Source organism: Rhinatrema bivittatum, chromosome 1 (assembly GCF_901001135.1).
Source record: "Rhinatrema bivittatum chromosome 1, aRhiBiv1.1, whole genome shotgun sequence".
NCBI classification, from domain to species: domain Eukaryota; kingdom Metazoa; phylum Chordata; class Amphibia; order Gymnophiona; family Rhinatrematidae; genus Rhinatrema; species Rhinatrema bivittatum.
The window spans coordinates 511,774,966-511,791,972 of NC_042615.1; the positions used below are offsets into that span (position 1 = coordinate 511,774,966).

General features: G+C 44.4%; 1 protein-coding gene across 1 annotated transcript in view; it reads right to left on the reverse strand.

Annotated features, from left to right (window-relative positions):
- The window catches only part of LOC115096704 (mucin-2-like), a 76,690-nt gene that overhangs the window by 22,528 nt on the left and 37,155 nt on the right, over window positions 1–17,007 (reverse strand). The window contains exon 6 of the mRNA XM_029611720.1: window positions 7,870–7,929. Within this exon, the coding sequence (XP_029467580.1) occupies window positions 7,870–7,929 (60 nt within the window). The remainder of the gene's footprint in view (window positions 1–7,869; window positions 7,930–17,007) is intronic.

Here is a 17,007-nt window from a genome sequence, read left to right on the forward strand (position 1 = left end):
TTGTAATTGTAATTGTAATTTACTCCTACAGAGAAGCTGAGTGGCAGGAACCCTCCATTGCTTCCATATGTGGAGCCTTAACAGATCATTGCCCTTTAGTGCATACATAGATACACTGCTTACGTAGTTTGCTGGCAGGATCTAAACAAAAAAAAGTGAAATAAACTTGTGGAAGTTTGAAGCAGTTTTCAAGGAAGGGCTATTTTTTTTTAATATTAGCTTTAGTGTCAATATAATTAGTACTACTCTTCATATTTCACAGAACATTCATAATTGGGCTGGTTTTAGTTTTCCTTGTGTAGAGAAAGACAGAAGGTGCAGAGGGGATAGACGAGAGAGAGGATGCAGGTTCATGGAGGTAGGGACAAATTTATGCAGATGAGAGGAAGGAAAGGGAAACCCCTCCCCCTGAGACCTCAAGTGTCCAGTCCTGGCCTGTGGAAAAGTTGATGACTCTGACTTTAGCATTGTTTTGCTAATCTCAAGCAAATCCTATTGCATAAACCTGTGAATCATGTATGTAATGCGCTTTGAACAAGTTAACCAAGTATACTTATTCTCTTAGAAAAACTGAATGGTTTCATATGGTAATAAGTTGTGCAGTTTCAATACTGATGCTGGATTAATGACTGAACTAAAAGTGCATGCACTGAACATTACAAAATCTGAGCCTTGCAAAGCCATAGAGATAGTATTGTATAAAAGCAACATACGTACAAATTAAGCAATATTTTTTCCAGAGAATAAATTCATTCCATATAACTCTTTTCACTGATGTTTGTGAGACATGTTCCTCATGTTGATTACATATGCCCCAAAAAGATTTCAGGACTGCCACTACTCTGGTTTTCAGGACATCCACAATGACTTTAGCATTGATTATGTATAATCTTGCCGTTGCGGCCGTCGGTCGCAGACGGCTGCGACCTCTCTGCCTTATCTCTTTTTTACCTCTCTCCTCTCCCTTGGGAAAGATGGCTGTCTCCACTGCTGTTTGCCGACCTCTCCAGCGTCCCCGGACTGGCATGGAAAGGTCCTGTTTCCTCCTGAGGCCTCCTAGGGTGCGAGTGCACTTCCCGCACATTTGAATACATCATGGCGGGAACCTCGGGTGCGGCCCCACCACATGACATCCCTACCTTCGGGTACTTAGTCTCCGCTCACCCACAGTGCTATGAGTTAGCAAGGATTACGGTCCAGCTAATTCTGACCGCTTCTAAGCTGCCCACTTGGAACACCTCCTTCTACCCTCCGGAGTATCTCGCTGATTCCTGGAAGCTCTGGGTACCTGCTCCTCGGGTGCCCTTCTGCTTCTATCCACCCTTCGGGGTTGCCTCTCTCTAACTATTCAGGACACCCGCTTCTCGGGGGTCTTGTTTGTTCCTTTCCAGGTGCCCTGCCGGACGACCTTAGGCACTCGCTCCTCGAGGGCCTATTCCTTCCCGGGTAACCTGCACCACGGACCTCAGGTCCACCTCGTTGCTCGTATTCTACAGAGGAAATTACCACCTTGACTACAGCTACGAATCCTGGGAGTACCTCAGCTCTTCACTCTCTCTTTTCTTTACCTGGCCAGATTCTCGGCATACTCCGCTTGCGGACCACTACCGGATCTGTCTACATCTACCATACTATTGGGACCGGGTTCTCTGGTTACCCTGCTCTGCGGACCACTACCGGACCTGGATCTCTCTACCTGGGTGAGAGTTACGCAACACCGGAATATATTGAGTCTCTTCAGAACCCATTGCAGAGGTACTCTGAGCTCGCCAGCACTGTCCACTTCTTGGACAGCAACGTTGCTGTATAATAAAATTTCTTTCTCCTGTGTCCGCTTACTACTGAGGTCAGCTTATCATTGTGGTTCCCCATGGGGCCCCTCCCCATGGGAGAAGTCATCACTGCAACGACCAAGAGTCCACAAAACATGCCTCAAATCTAACAGATGCTAAGTCCATGGACTTGGCTCAGCTCACAGCCCTACAGGCCATTCCTGGTCTGGCTCAGCGGATCTCCGAGCAGCAAAAGTCTTTGGAAAATCTGGCTGCTGCCTTCAATCAGCTACATGCTCAACTGAATACCCCGACAGTTCCAGTTAAGGAACTAGTACCTCCAGTAGTGACTGTCAAGACTACTGTACCTCTATCTACTCCTACACGCTTCACGGGGGAAGCACGAAAGTGCAGAGGTTTTATTAACCAATGTAGTATGCATTTCTCTTTGCAGCCTAACTACTTCCCCACAACGATTTCCAAGACCACCTATATCCTATCACTACTTGAAAGAAGAACCCTGGCCTGGGCTTCATCACTATGGGAACGCGGTAACCCGATTTTGAATTACTTGACTGGTTTCCTGGATCTCTTCAAGTCTGTCTTTGATGACCCAGCTCGTCTGACTATTGCAGGATCTACCCTGCTACGCCTCCAGCAAGGTAACAAGCCATTAGCAGACTATGTGATTGAATTCAAGACTTTAGCATCTGAACTGCACTGGAACCTAGGATGTCTACGTGCTATTTTCTTGGAGGGTTTCATCTCCCGATTAAAGAACGAATTGGTGGCTCGTGATTTGCCTGATACCCTTGAGTCTCTCATAGAATTGGCTGGAAGAATTGACCACCGTATTCGAGACCGGACTCAGGAGGCTAAGAGTCCCCGGAAGCCCGACCCAGGAGGTAATCGTCCTAAACCCATGCATACTACTCCTAGGCCATCATCTACTCCTACTGAAGAGAATGAGCCTATGCAACTAGGCTGGAGCCATTTAACTTCAAAGGAGAGACGTTTTCGCAAGTGCATGGGATTATGCATGTACTGTGGCCAGTCCGGTCATGCCGTCTAAACTTGCCCCATCTGTCCGGGAAACATGCAGACCTAGGATCCGCCGGAGGACTCCTTCTAGATCTAACTACACCCACACCTCCATTATCTATTCCAGTCTCACTTATCTGCGGGAGTCTTGATTTCCAAACCCTTGCCCTTGTAGACTCCAGGGCCGGAGGGAATTTTATATTAAAACGCTTGGTGGAACATCTGCGAATTCCTACTACACCTATGGCCACGCCATTGCTGCTATCATCTATACACAGAGATCCAATTCCTGGGGAGTTCTCGCTGACTATGCAGGTCATAGGCCTATGCACTGGAGCTCTACATTCTGAGACCATCTCTTTCCTGGTGTTGGAGAAGGCTATGCACCCATTGGTGCTTGGACTACCCTGGATGCAGGACCATATGCCACAATTCAACGGGGCAACGCTGGAACTATCACAATGGGGCCTTGGCTGTCATGGCTGATGCCTTTCGGAAGTCTCCCCAATATCCTGCATGCCTACTACACCATCTTTACCGGGCCTACCTCCTCAATATGCCTCATTCCAGGATGTATTCTCGAAACAAGCAGCAGATGAATTACCACCTCACAGAGTTTTTGACTGTGCTATTAACCTGAAGCCTAATTCGGAGCCTCCCAAGGGAAGAGTCTACCCTCTCTCGGCAGCAGAGACTATGTCAGCCTATATACAAGAGAACCTCCAAAAGGGATTCATCAGACCTTCTAAATCCCTGGCTCGTGCAGGATTTTTCTTCGTTGGGAAAAAAGATGGTACCCTTCGTTCTTGCATTGATTACAGAAGTCTGAATGAGATTACTATCAAACCGGTATCCCTTGCTTTTAATATCGGAATTGTTTGACATATTCCAAGGAGCCAAGATATTCTCTGAATTAGATCTCAAGGAGGCATACAACCTGGTGCGAATTCGTTCCAGAGACAAGTGGAAAACAGCCTTTAAAACCTGCGATGGACACTTCGAGTATCTTGTCATGCCCTTCGGATTAAGCAACACACCAGCAGTGTTCCAAAATATGATGAATGATATCCTACGGCACCTGCTATATCAGTGCAAAATGGTGTATCTTGATGACAACCTGATCTTTTCTCAAGATCTACAGACACACCAGGAGGATGTGAAGAGGGTCCTGAGACGCCTGCATGAGAATCATCTTTACGCGAAGTTTGAGAAATGTGAATTTCATAAGGAGTCTGTGCCATTCTTGGGATACATTGTTTGTAAGAACGATTTCCAGATGGACCCCAAGAAATTAGAGAGCATCCGAGACTGGTCTCAACCCACAGGCCTAAAGGCATTACGCCATTTTCTGGGCTTCACGAACTACTACCGTTCATTCATTAAGAACTACTCCTCCTTGACGGTTCCACTCACTGCCATGACCTGGAAGGGGGCTAATCTCACTAATTGGTCTCCTGAGGCAGTATCAGCCTTCTTGACACTCAAATAAGCCTTCCAAAAAAGCCATGTCTCCGCCATCCAGATCCGCATCGCCCATTCGTCATCGAGGTCAATGCTTCAGACATTGGCGTGGGAGTATTCTTAAGTCAATACAGCGAATCCAATGTGCTCCATCCTTGTTCCTTCTTCTCAAGGCGATTCTCACCTGCTGAAAAAAATTATGGAATTGGAGACAAAGAACTGCTCGCTATAAAACTGGCCTTTGAGGAGTGGCATCCCTGGCTGAAGGGTGCTCAACATCAAATTCTAGTATACACCGATCACAAAAACTTGGAGTATCTCCGACATGCACAGCGGCTCAATCGCCACCAGGCAAGATGGTCCCTGTTTTTTAACAGGTTTGATTTCCTACTCAAATATCATCCAGGAGACAAGAACGTCCGAGCTGATGCCTTATCACGATCCTTCTCCCCTGAGGATGTGCCTGATGAGCCCCGTCACATCATTAATCCCGAAAGGGTGGTTCTTGCCGCCACTCATACTATACCTCCTGGGAGGATGGTAGTGCCTCAGAGTCTAAGGAAGAAGCTGTTGAAATAGGCACACAATTCCCGCCTGGCCGGCCATCTTGGACAGAGCCGTACACTCGCCATGCTCTAACGATATTATTGGTGGCCAGCAATGAAAGAGGATGTGCAAGCCTATGTGGCTTCCTGCGCCAAACAGAAACCTCCTGCCATACGTCCCTGGGGCCTCCTACAACCCCTGCTGGTTCCAGATGAGCCTTGGACACATATAACGACCAATTTCGTGGTAGACCTACCACTCTCCAGTGGGAACAATAGTATTTGGGTCACCATTGATCGTTTCTCTAAAATGGCACATTTTGTGGCTTTGCCAGGCTTACCATCTGCCGCTGAACTAGCAAAGCTTTTTGTCAAGCATATTTTCCACCTCCATGGGATACCTAAACACTTCTCGTCTGACAGAGGTGTGCAATTCACCGCCAAATTCTGGAGAGCCCTTTGTCAAAAGTTTGACATCTCCTTGGACTTAACCTCTGCTTACCACCCACAGTCTAATGGGCAAACTGAAAGGATGAACAGAACGCTTAAGCAATTCCTGCACTTGTATGTGAATAGTAGACAAAGTGACTGGGCAGAACTACTTCCATGGGCAGAATTCGCTATCAATTCTCATCCTGCCACATTCACAGGATCTTCTCCATTCCAACTTGTCTGTGGTCGCCAACCACTTCCTCCTCTACCACTACCTTTATCAGTGGCTTCCCCAGCAGCCCAGGCCACCTCAGCAGAGTTATAACAACTCTGGAGACAAACTAAATATCTGCTCCTTAAAGCAGGCCAGAGAGCCAAGAAGACCTATGATGCTCACCATAGGAACGCACCTCAGTTTCAACCTGGAGACAAGATCTGGTTGAGTACCAAATTTCTCCATCTCAAACTGCCATCGGCACGTTTTGCAACTCGCTATGTCGGACCCTTTGCGATTCTCCGACATTTGGGGAATTTGACGTACAGCCTGAAACTACCTCCATCCATGAAGATACACAATGCCTTTCATGTGTCTATGCTAAAGCCACTTATTCTTTCTGAATTTTACAAGAAGACCCCAGAATCAACGGCTCTGGATGCTGAAGATGACATCGAATACCAGGTTGACGACATCTTGGATGTGCGTAAGAGAGGCAAGACTTGGGAGTATCTCATCTCCTGGGGGGGTATGGACCAGAGGAAAACTCATGGGAACCACTTGTCAACATCATTGATAAGGACATGGTACGTCGGTTCCACCAGATGCATCCTCGAAAACCCAAACCTCCAGGAAGGGGGCCTGGAGGGGGCCCTTTGAAGGGGGGTACTGTTGCAGCCGTCGGTCGCAGACAGCTGCGACCTCTCTGCCTTACCTCTTTTTTACCTCTCTCCTCTCCCTTGGGAAAGATGGCTGTTTCCGCTGCTGTTTGCCGACCTCTTTGGCATCCCCAGACTGGCATGGTCGATTGCGTTCACCATGTTTCCTCCTGAGGCTTCCTAGGGTGCGTGTGCGCTACCCGCACATTTGAATACATCATGGCGGGAACCTCAGGGCGGCCCCTCCGCCTGACGTTACTACCTCCGGATACTTAGCCTCCGCTCACCCACAGTGCTACCAGTTAGCAAGGATTACGGTCCAGCTAATTCTGACCTTTTCTAAGCTGCCCGCTTGAAACACCTCCTTCTACCCTCCGGGGTATCTCGCTGATTCCTGGAAGCTCTAGGTACCCGCTCCTCGGGTGCCCTTCTGCTTCTATCCACCCTTCGGGGTTGCCTCTCTCTAACCACTCAGGACACCCACTCCTTGGAGTTCTTGTTTGTTCCTTTCCAGGTGCCCTGCCGGACGACCTTAGGTACTCGCTCCTCAAGGGCCTATTCCTTCCCAGGTAACCTGCACCACGGACCTCGGGTCCGCCTCCTTGCTCGTATTCTACAGAGGAAATTACCACCTTGACTACAGCTACGAATCCTGTGAGTACCTCAGCTTTTCGGACTCGCTCTTTGCTTCACCTGGCCAGATTCTTGGCGTACTCCACTTGCGGACCACTACCAGATCTGTCTACATCTACGATACTATTGGGACCGGGTTCTTGGGTTATCCCACTCTGTGGACCACTACCAGACCTACGTCTCTGTACCTGCGTGAGAGCTACGCAACACCGGAATATATTGAGTCTCTTCAAAACCCATTGCAGAGGTACTCCGAGCCTGCCAGCACTGTCTGCTTCTCGGACAGCACCTTTGCTGTCCGAGAAGCAGACAGCAAAGGTCATTTCTAGGTTAAAGCACTCAGCCTTAACCCGTTACTCAGTTGTATCTCTCTATAATTATTCTTCTGCCTTTATCTTTCTTCCAGCTTGTTTAAGCCTCCAAGTTTTCCATTCCTTGTTGATTGTAACTTTGACTTATTCCTTTCGTTTGTTATCTTTTGTTTACCAGAATTGTTACCCCAGTTTTTCCTTTGTTAAATGTAAACCGATCCGATATGGTTATTTACTATGAAGGTCGGTATAAAAAACTGTTAAATAAATAAATAAATAAATAAATAAATAATAAAGTTTCTTTCTCCTGTGTCCACTTACTACTGAGGTCAGCCTATCGTTGTGGTTCCCATGGAGCCCCTCCCCGTGGGAGGAGAAATCACCGCAGTGACCAAGAGTCCACAAAACATGCCTCAAACATAACCCTTGTAATGTATGTTTTGTATGTATGTGAGAGTGTTGATATATATATATATATATATATATATATATATATACATATATATATTTAGCCACAATGAAGTACCATCCCTCCCAATATGGAACAGTTAGACCCTCAAAGCTCCCCAAACCTGTCCATATGACTCCATAGCTAGTTGGGTTTTCAGGATATTTACAATTAATATCCATGAGATATACTTGCAAATATTGGAGATCCAGTATAATCACATTTATCTCATGCATATTCATTGTGAATATCCTGAAACCCCAAATGACTATGGGATCACAAGGAGAGATATGGGAAGCCCTACCATAGGTTTTCAGCCACTAAGAATATCTGAAGTTATCACTTTTATTTACCTTTGATGTCAATTTCACTTTGACCAATACTTGTTGCATTAGAGTTGAAGCATATGGAATCTGAAATAGAAAATAAAAAGAAAGAAGAAAAATGGAAGACAAAGTGGGAATTCATTTTCCAAAATAAATCTCTGTTCTATTTTTCTTATCTGAAAAGTTACCATGATCCACTGTATTCAGTGTATCTCTATTACTTGCCCATTATTTTCCCTCTCTGCCTCTCTCTCTCTCTACTTCTCAGAAGGTTCCTCTTTATTACCCCTGCTTGTCTGCTACCTGCTCCTCCCTCTCTCTTCCTCTCTCTGCAGAAGTTACAGTACCTATTTATTAACCCTGATTTTCCCCTCTCTGTTCCTCTCTCTCCTCTCATCAGTTACTCTGTCTAGGGACAATGTTGAAAACTGAAGAGAGATCAGGCTGACTACAAACTAGGTCGAGTGTATAAATAGATGGGAGTCAAATCTCAGGCTAAAAAAGTGAGATTCATGTTCTCATCAGATGATAATTCCAATGACTCTGATGAGGGTGAAGAAACAGGTAATGTGGGTACCAATGAGGGTATCATATGAGGTAATGTGATGGGCAATCCACAATCAAGGCAAGGGACTCACTGGTCATACCAGGGGAGAGGTAGGAAGTTCGATCAAGGAGATGGTGAAGAACCTCGACAAACAAGACAACAACATAAGAAATGACCAGATCTTCCCAAGGAGGACAGCTGATTTACACAAGTAGAAGGATCAGCAGTAGTAAATTTGTCATCTATTCCTCTCACAGTTGAAGTTTTGAACCAGGGACTCTCATTTGTCCCAACAACCAGATATTCCAAGTTTGATAGTAGAGTTTCCATTCAGCGATTTATTCGCAAATTAAATCTTAGGTTGTTTTTTTCGGGTGAAAATGAGGGAAGTACAGACATATCAATAGTAAAACCTCACTTTAATTGGCAGCCTCCTGATGCTCCAGATCCATATATAAAAACTTTTCATAAGTTGGTTTTGCAAGAGTTAACAAATTGCGAAACTAAGCCAGTTTATGTCGACAAAATTTATCGCAGATACAACGCGACGCTCTGGAGAGCCTAACCCGTTCCTCACAAGTAGTCATTCAACTTGCAGACAAGGGGGGCGCTGTGGTGGTCCAAGTTAGGGAAACATATATCAGTAAGATGATGGTACATTTACAAGACTCAAAATACTATGTACCAGTGCAAGGTGATCCCACGCAAGGCTTAGTTGATATGGTAAAGGAAGTGGTCCAGAGAGCCACCGGTTTAACACAAAAAGAGAAATCTGGAATTTACAGCACAAACATCGCAGAAGCATATTACATTCTTGCATGTAGCAGTAACTCTAACTAATGGACAGTTTTGCACCACGGTACACCGCAAACTAACAGAGAGGAACATTTTATTGAGATTCCCCAGCCATCATGCTCGCAACTTCAAAATTGGCTTACCAATAAGCCAGTTTTTTAGAATAAGACATATATGCTCTACAGAAAAAGAATTTGAAACCCAGGCGAACATACTGAAAAACAGATTTCGAACTAGAGAATATCCCCAGAAAGCAATACAGAGGGCATATAAGAGAGCAAAATGTAGTGACTGCCAACAGTTACTCTTTTATAAACCCAAAAAGGAAGTATCCCTTTTGGTTTGCATGCTCCAGCTGTCTACAGCAGTAGGAGTTGTAATCTCAGTCATAAAAAAAAACTGATCTATTTAACAGCTATTTGAAGAATGTTTTAAAATATTCGGAAAATTCCTTTCCAATAATATCTAAGATCTATTACTTACAACAACCTCAAGAAGGGAAAAATTAGCAAAGTAAAGAAAATCTGAATTTAACAGATTTTCTTGAAAAATCATATGAGCCTAAATAGATAATAGGGCTACGTTGTTAGTCCAATTTTCATTCCTTCTGGAGAGAGATGCAGTGTTAAAACTGCATTTTAAATATCAAAAACAAGATTTCTATGGATATCCCATAAGAATATTTCCTGATGTAGTTCACACAACTCAGATGAGATGGAAAAAATTCATAGAAATGTGAAAAGAAGTACTGGAAAGAGGTGCTCAATTTACCCTAAAATATCCCTGTAGATGTTTTATAAAGCATTTAGATGCTAGATACATCTTTAATTACCCAGATCAGCTTCGTGCTTATTTAGATACACACTCTTAAATACTCTTAAATACTGTTTAAAGTGGGATAAGTATATTAATGTGTGGGGAAGACAATAATTGATTAGAGTGAACAATCACTTATTTTCTTCTGTTGTGCTTCAAGTTTACTTAACCTTAATTGCTCTCTAATTTCCTATTGATTTCGTATGTAGGGGATATTATGATAATATATTATTAATGTAATTTTGAATTTTTTTTTAAGAGATTTGTGATCATGATTATCCTATGAAATGCAATAAAAAAAACAAAACATTGGCACGTCTTAACATTTCATGGTGTTCAAAGAACTACCCCTTTTTGCCACCTCATGGGGTCGAAATATTAGAGACAAACTAGTGCATGCCCAATTAGACCTCAGTGCTCTCTCAGGGGAAATTTTAAGTCATCAGATCCGTGGACATTGCAGTTGGTGCAAACGAGCCATAGTAGGGAAGGAATGGGTGGATCCCGTTACCAACTACAGAGTTTGGAGAAAATCTAACACCGACTGCAATTCAAGCAATGTCATCTATGCAGTAATATGCCCCTGCCCCAAGATGTATGTGGGCCGGACCACTCGCCCGGTATGAGTAAGGCTGGATGAACACAAATCGTGGTTCAACACCGCTAAAATGTCAGCACCAATGGTACAACACTTGAAGGAGGCAGGACATGTCATCACAGACATGAATTGGACCATACTGGAACAAGTTAGAGTTTCATCAGTACACTCTTGTGAAGATTTGATGTCCTTCAGAGTGAGGAAACTCACACAAAGATGAGATTTGTACAATGTTCGCTCACCCTAGCTTGATGAACTCTCTACCTGGGTAACATCAAGCTAGGCTGAGAGAACATTGTGCTAATCACATCTTTGTGTGAGTTTCCTCACTCCGAAGGACATCAAATCTTCACAAGAGTGTACTGTGCTGTTCGTACATCTCACGCTGCATGTAAAAGTGGCCCCTAACCCCTACACTACTACCTAAACCTCACCTCAAATTACTAGATGAGCCTCCTATAGAGATATAAATAGCACTTTGAGGTATGAAAATGGAATTATGGAGGTATTAATGCAAAGCACTAACATACAGGCCAATACAGAAAAACGCGCAGGAGAGCCAGCGAGTGCCCGCTGTCCTGATGCGCGCACAGACCACTCTTCTGGGAGCGTGATACAGAAAGCCCAGGTATGTAAATTAGGGCCCACATAAAAGAAGGCGCTAAGGATACTAGCGCATCCCTAGCACCTTTTTGACAGAAGCGGCGGCTGTCAGCGGGTTTGACAGCCGACGCTCAATTTTACCGGTGTCAGTTCTTGAACCTGTTGACAGCCATGGGTTCGGAAAATGGACGCTAAATTGAGTGTCAGTCTTCCAATCGCGGGCAGAGTTTTAATTTTGTTTTTTTTTAATTTTTGATTTTTTTTTAAATTTGGGGGCCTCCGACTTAATATCGCTATGATATTAAGTCAGAGGGTGTACAGAAAAGCATTTTTTTCTGCTTTTCTGTATACTTTCCCAGTGCCAGCCAAAACTGATTGGGTGAATGTCACATCAGAACATACTAGAAAGGTAAAGTTCCTATATGAAGTAAAGGACTGCTTCATGGAGCAGCTGGTACAAGAACCTACAAAAGGGGGAACTATTTTAGATCTATTCCTTAGAGGAACATAGGATTTGGTGTGAGAGGTAACAGTGTTGGAGCCATTTGGTAATAGTGATCACAACATGATCAAATCTGAGTCAATAACTGGGGTGAGGACACCTAAGAAATCTACTGTGACAGCATTTAATTTTCAAAAGGGTGACTATTAGAGATGTGCATTCGTTTTTTCCGAATTGGATAATTTTAACGAAATTGTCCAATTCGGCATGTTTCGGGGACCCTGAAAACGATCGGGATTTTCCCATTTTTTCACGAAAATTCATTTTTTTTATTAGTGCGCACTAACGGGAGTTAGTGCGCTAACTCCCCGTTAGTGCGCACTAACTCCCGTTAGTGCGCACTAACAAAAAGTAACAAAAAATAACAAAATCTAACGGTTTTTGTTAGTGCACACTAACGGGGAGTTAGTGCGCACTAAGTCAAAAAACGATTTTTTGCGAAAAAACCCGAACCGCAAAAAAAATGACATTTTCAGTGGCAGCCGAAAAACCAAGAATGACACGAACACAAAAAACAATTCACATCTCTAGTGACTATGATATAATAAGGAAATGGTTAGGAAAAAAACTGAAAGGAGCAGCTACAAAGGTAAGAACATAAGAACATAAGAAATTGTCATGCTGGATCAGACCAAAGGTCCATCAAGCCCAGCATCCTTTTTCCAACAGAACCCAAACCAGGCCACAAGAACCTGGCAGTTTACATCAGGAATTGATCTTATTAAAAAATCCCTTAATCAACCCTCATATGAGTTAGCAATTATACAATATAAGTCAAGCGCAAAATTGAACAGTGACCTGTCAAACTAGATACTACCGGAAAAAATTAGCCTTCATTGCTTTATTCATAATCACAGGTCACTTCAAACAGTCCAATATTATTTTAGTAGCCTGTAATCACTTCTTTGAACACCTTAAACCCTAACACAGGTCTAAGTTTCATAATTTGCATCAAATTCATAACAAATTCACAAGGTAACTTCAATAACATTTTCTTATGTAATAAAAACTTGAACCTGTCACGGTTTAGTTTGCCATGCAGCCTGAGCCTCACCGTGCCCTGATGCTGCCTACTATACCTCCCCACCAGCAGAGGCCTCTAGTGATCTCTGCTTTGTTCCCCAGCAATTTCCTCACTAGCCACCTGATCCAGTCTGTTGTTCAGCCTCTACTCTACCAAGGGTCCTCAACGAGCTTAACCTCTAGCCTTTCCAAGCTCCTCCTCACTACTCATACCACATCCAAGCTCCAGACCCATTCAGTCCTGCTTTGCAAAGCCCAAGATGCCTTTTCATGAAGTCAACCTTGGCTCTCTGACCTGGCCACTCTAGTCTTATACCTTGTAGCCTCTAGGCCTTCTGCTTTCTTGCTCTTTGTCCTGTGGCCTATCTAGGGCTTATCTTGCTTTCTGGCCTCAGACTTTTTGTTTCTTGCTCCTTCACTCATGGCCTACTCTAGGCCTTGAAATTGCCTTGGGGCCTCCAGGCCTGCTCTACACTTGTATCTTGCCTTGCGGTCTATCCAGGATTCTCTGTATCTAGGGGCCTTTGGGCCTACAGCCTACTAGCCTTCAGGCCTCCAGTCTTACTGCCTTTGGGCTTCTATATTCTTTGTTCTGTGTTGTCTTGCCAAGTCCTTGTCCGGTCTTCTCTTAGTCTGTCTTGTCCTGTCCTGATTCTGTTTGGTCTCGCCATGCCTAGCCCAGTTCTGTTTCTGGTATTCACTCCCTGTCTTGTCAATCCCTTATCTTGCCCCCAGCCACTGGCTAGTTCCAGTTCCTGTCCAGTATCCTGCCTTGCCTGTTTATCCCCCAGTCCACACTCAGTACCTTGCCTTGTTCCTGTATGTGTTCAGTTCCAGTCCAAGCTCAGTGTCCTGCTCCAGTAACTGCTCCAGCCTGTCTCTGTCCACAGTGCAAGCCTTGCATCGTCCAGCCTGTCCAAGTCTTGCCTCGTCCAGCCTGTCCAAGCCTTGCCTCGTCCAGCCTGTCCAAGCCTTGCCTCATCCAGCCTATCCAAGCCTTGCCTTGCCCAGCCTTGCCCAGCCTTGATCTAGCCTGCTCTACCAGTTTATCCAGAACTCACAATGATGTATTGCCATAGCAAAAACCTACTGGTCCCCAGAACCTAAGGACTCAACCTATGGGAGAGGGGGGCTGTTTAAGTGGAAGTCCTTGCCTTGTAGTCCTGTACTACACCTGGGGTGGTGTACCCTGAGTCCAGCACCGCACCCCATGACAGAGACAGTATCTTGAATCTTTTTGCAATACAAAATCTATTTAAAAATTTATTGGACTGTTTGAAGTAACCAATGATTAAAAAATGCATATAACCTAACTTAAAAACATCAGAATGCAGAAAACTACAACAGCAATAAGGACAAGAGATAATAATTGAAGAATGAGTAATAAATTAATGGGAGACCTTAAGTATCTTAAGACAACATACTGACTATTATGTGAAAATTGTTAAATTATAATTCCTGTACTACTAGCCTGATGTCTTAGACCTTTAATTAATATGTATTAGAACATCTCATTAAATGTATAATAATCCCTATTTATTAATACTACCTCCATAAACTGTCATTAGTTGTTGATTTCTAGCATGACTGTTTCTTCTGTAAACCGTTATAATCTTTATATGGAACGACGGTATATAAAATGTCTAAATAAATAAGGCAATAAAGGCTAACTTTTGCCAGAAGTGCCTAGCATGACAGGCCACTGTTCAGTATTACTCTGGACTTATAATGTATATCCTGACAAGTACTTGTGACTTGGATTGGGCACTGTTGGAAACAGGATATTGGGCTTGATGGATCTTTGGTCTGACCCAATATGGCAATCTTATGTTGTTATTATGTACTGGATGAAGGGCTATTTCAGCTTATGTGAGCAAACTCATCCAAACTATCTTTTATTACTTTCATTATGCTCACTGCTTGGAGACATTTTTTAAACTTAAAAGTATTGGGGAGAAGTAAAACTTTTGGGGCAGCGCTTCTCAACCGGTGTGTCGCCAAGCACCGGCAGGCATGTCGCGTGCTCCCGGTCTCTCCCGCTGCTCTTCCTTCCCTGCTGCCATTGCCACCGCGCTATCAGTACGTTCAAGCCCAGTGGGAATGGCAGCGGTGGTAGAAGAAGCAGTGGCATCTGCGGCTGGCCTTTTCTTCTTCCCGCGTGCCCTCCCCGTGACCCGGAACAGGAAGTGATACACTGTGCGCGGGAAGGAGAAAGAGCTGTTCCATGTGGAAAAATAGCAGCGGCAGCAGCAGCAGTGGCCCCCGAGCAATCGAAGCAGCCGTTAATCGGGAAAGGAGACAGCAGCATGAGCGTCCCGCGGCCGATGGGATTCTTCTTTCTTGGCCTGCGGGGACTGGAGGAGGAGGCTGCTGCAGCTACCATTTGTGCTCGGGGGGGGGGGGGGGGAGGGAGGGAGAAGAGGAAATGAGTGAGAGAAAGAGAAGCAGCCAGCCAGCCAGCCTGTGTGTGATTGAGAGAAACTGGTCAGAGAGTTGATGTGTGTATATATGTGAGAGACAATGAAAGTGACTGCTCAGGGAAATGACTGATGTGTATGTGGGAGTGTGAGACATTAGTCATGGAGGTGACTGATGTGTTTGTATGAGAGAGAGAAAAAGCATGGAAGTGAGAAATCTGGGTATGTGAGAAAGCATGGGCGTAAGAAGCCTGGTGTTGTGGGGGGGGGGGGGGGGAGTGAGTGAGTGAAAGAAAGCATGGGAGTGAGAAGTGGGAGTGGGAAGCCTGTGTGTGTGTGTGCATGCATGAGAGAGAGACTGGTTGGTAAGGTGATGGTGTGTGTGAGAGAAAGAGACTGGTGTGTGTGAATGTGAGAGAAATAATGTGATTCAGGGAATGAGAAGCCTGTGCACGTGGAGAGCGAGCATGGAAATGAGAGAGAGACTGGTGTGTGTGTGTAACAGAGAGAAAGTGATTATGGGAATGAGAAGCCTGTGCATGTGAAGAGTGAGCATGGGAGTGAGAAACCTGGGTGTGTGTGAGATACATCATGGGAGGGAGAAGCCTGTATATCTGAAAGAGAACATGGGAGTGGGAAGCCTGTGTGTGTGTGTATGCATGAGATAGATCAGATGACTGGTGTGAGTTTGTGTGTGTATGTGTGTGTGAGAGAGAGAGAAAGAAAGTGATTATGGGAATGAGAAGCCTGTGCATGTGAAGAGTGAGCATGGGAGTGAGAAACCTGGGTGTGTTAGACACAGCATGGGAGTGAGAAGCCTGTATATCTGAAAGAGAACATGGGAGTGGGAAGCCTCTGTGTGTGTGTATGCATGAGAGAGGTCAGGTGACTGGTGTGTGTGTGTGTGTGTGTGTGTGAGAGAGAGAGAGAGAGAGAAAAAAAGTGATTATGGGAATGAGAAGCCTGTGCATGTGGAGAGAACAAGCATGGGAGTGAGAGACTGGTAAGTGTGTGTGAGACAGAGAAAGTGATTATGAAAGTGAGAAGCCCATATATGTAAGTAGAACATGGGAGTGGGAAGCCTGTGTGTGTGTGTATGGCATGAGAGAAACTGTTCAGGAAGGTGACTGGTATGTGTGTGTCAAAGACTGTTTGGGAGATGATTGGTGTGTGAGAGACAGAAACTGGTCATGGGGGCATGACTGGTATGGTGTGTGTGTGAGAGACATGGGCACTAAGGAAGAGGACCATGAGTATAGAGCTTAACTTCTACTGCTGCTTCTGGTGTGTGCCACGGCCTGCATGGAAGAGGAGTAGGAGAGCTGCTGGAAGGGGTAAGTAAAGGTGGCTTTTTAAGTTTATTTTTCTTGATTGACTGCCATTTTAATTATTTAATATTATGTGATGTCTGCTTTTTTGAAATATTTTATTGGTGTTTGGAGAATGTTTAATAGTTTTTATGTTTTTAATTGTTGGATGTTATTCTGTTCATAGCTGTTTTGAAACATTTATTCTGCTTATTAGTATAGTTTTACAATTATTTCTGTGTGGGGAACTATAGCTGCTTACTAGTTCTGTTTTCCTAATAAGAGGTGTATTGGTTTTTAGGGCCTGATTTAATATTTGTAGTGTTTCCTTTTCATAGATAGGGTTGCTCCTGTTTGAGTGTATTTCATAATACAGGTGTAACTGTGTACGGATTAGTTTATGTGCATTACTACAGATCCTGGGAGTATGTTAGGTCGGTTCTGTGTCTGTTACCGAGATGAGATATTTTACTAGCATGTAAGCGTTTGTATCAGTCTTATTTGTTGTGTTTTCTCAAGAGGACATGCATTGGTGGCAAACTACTGTCTTTTCATAA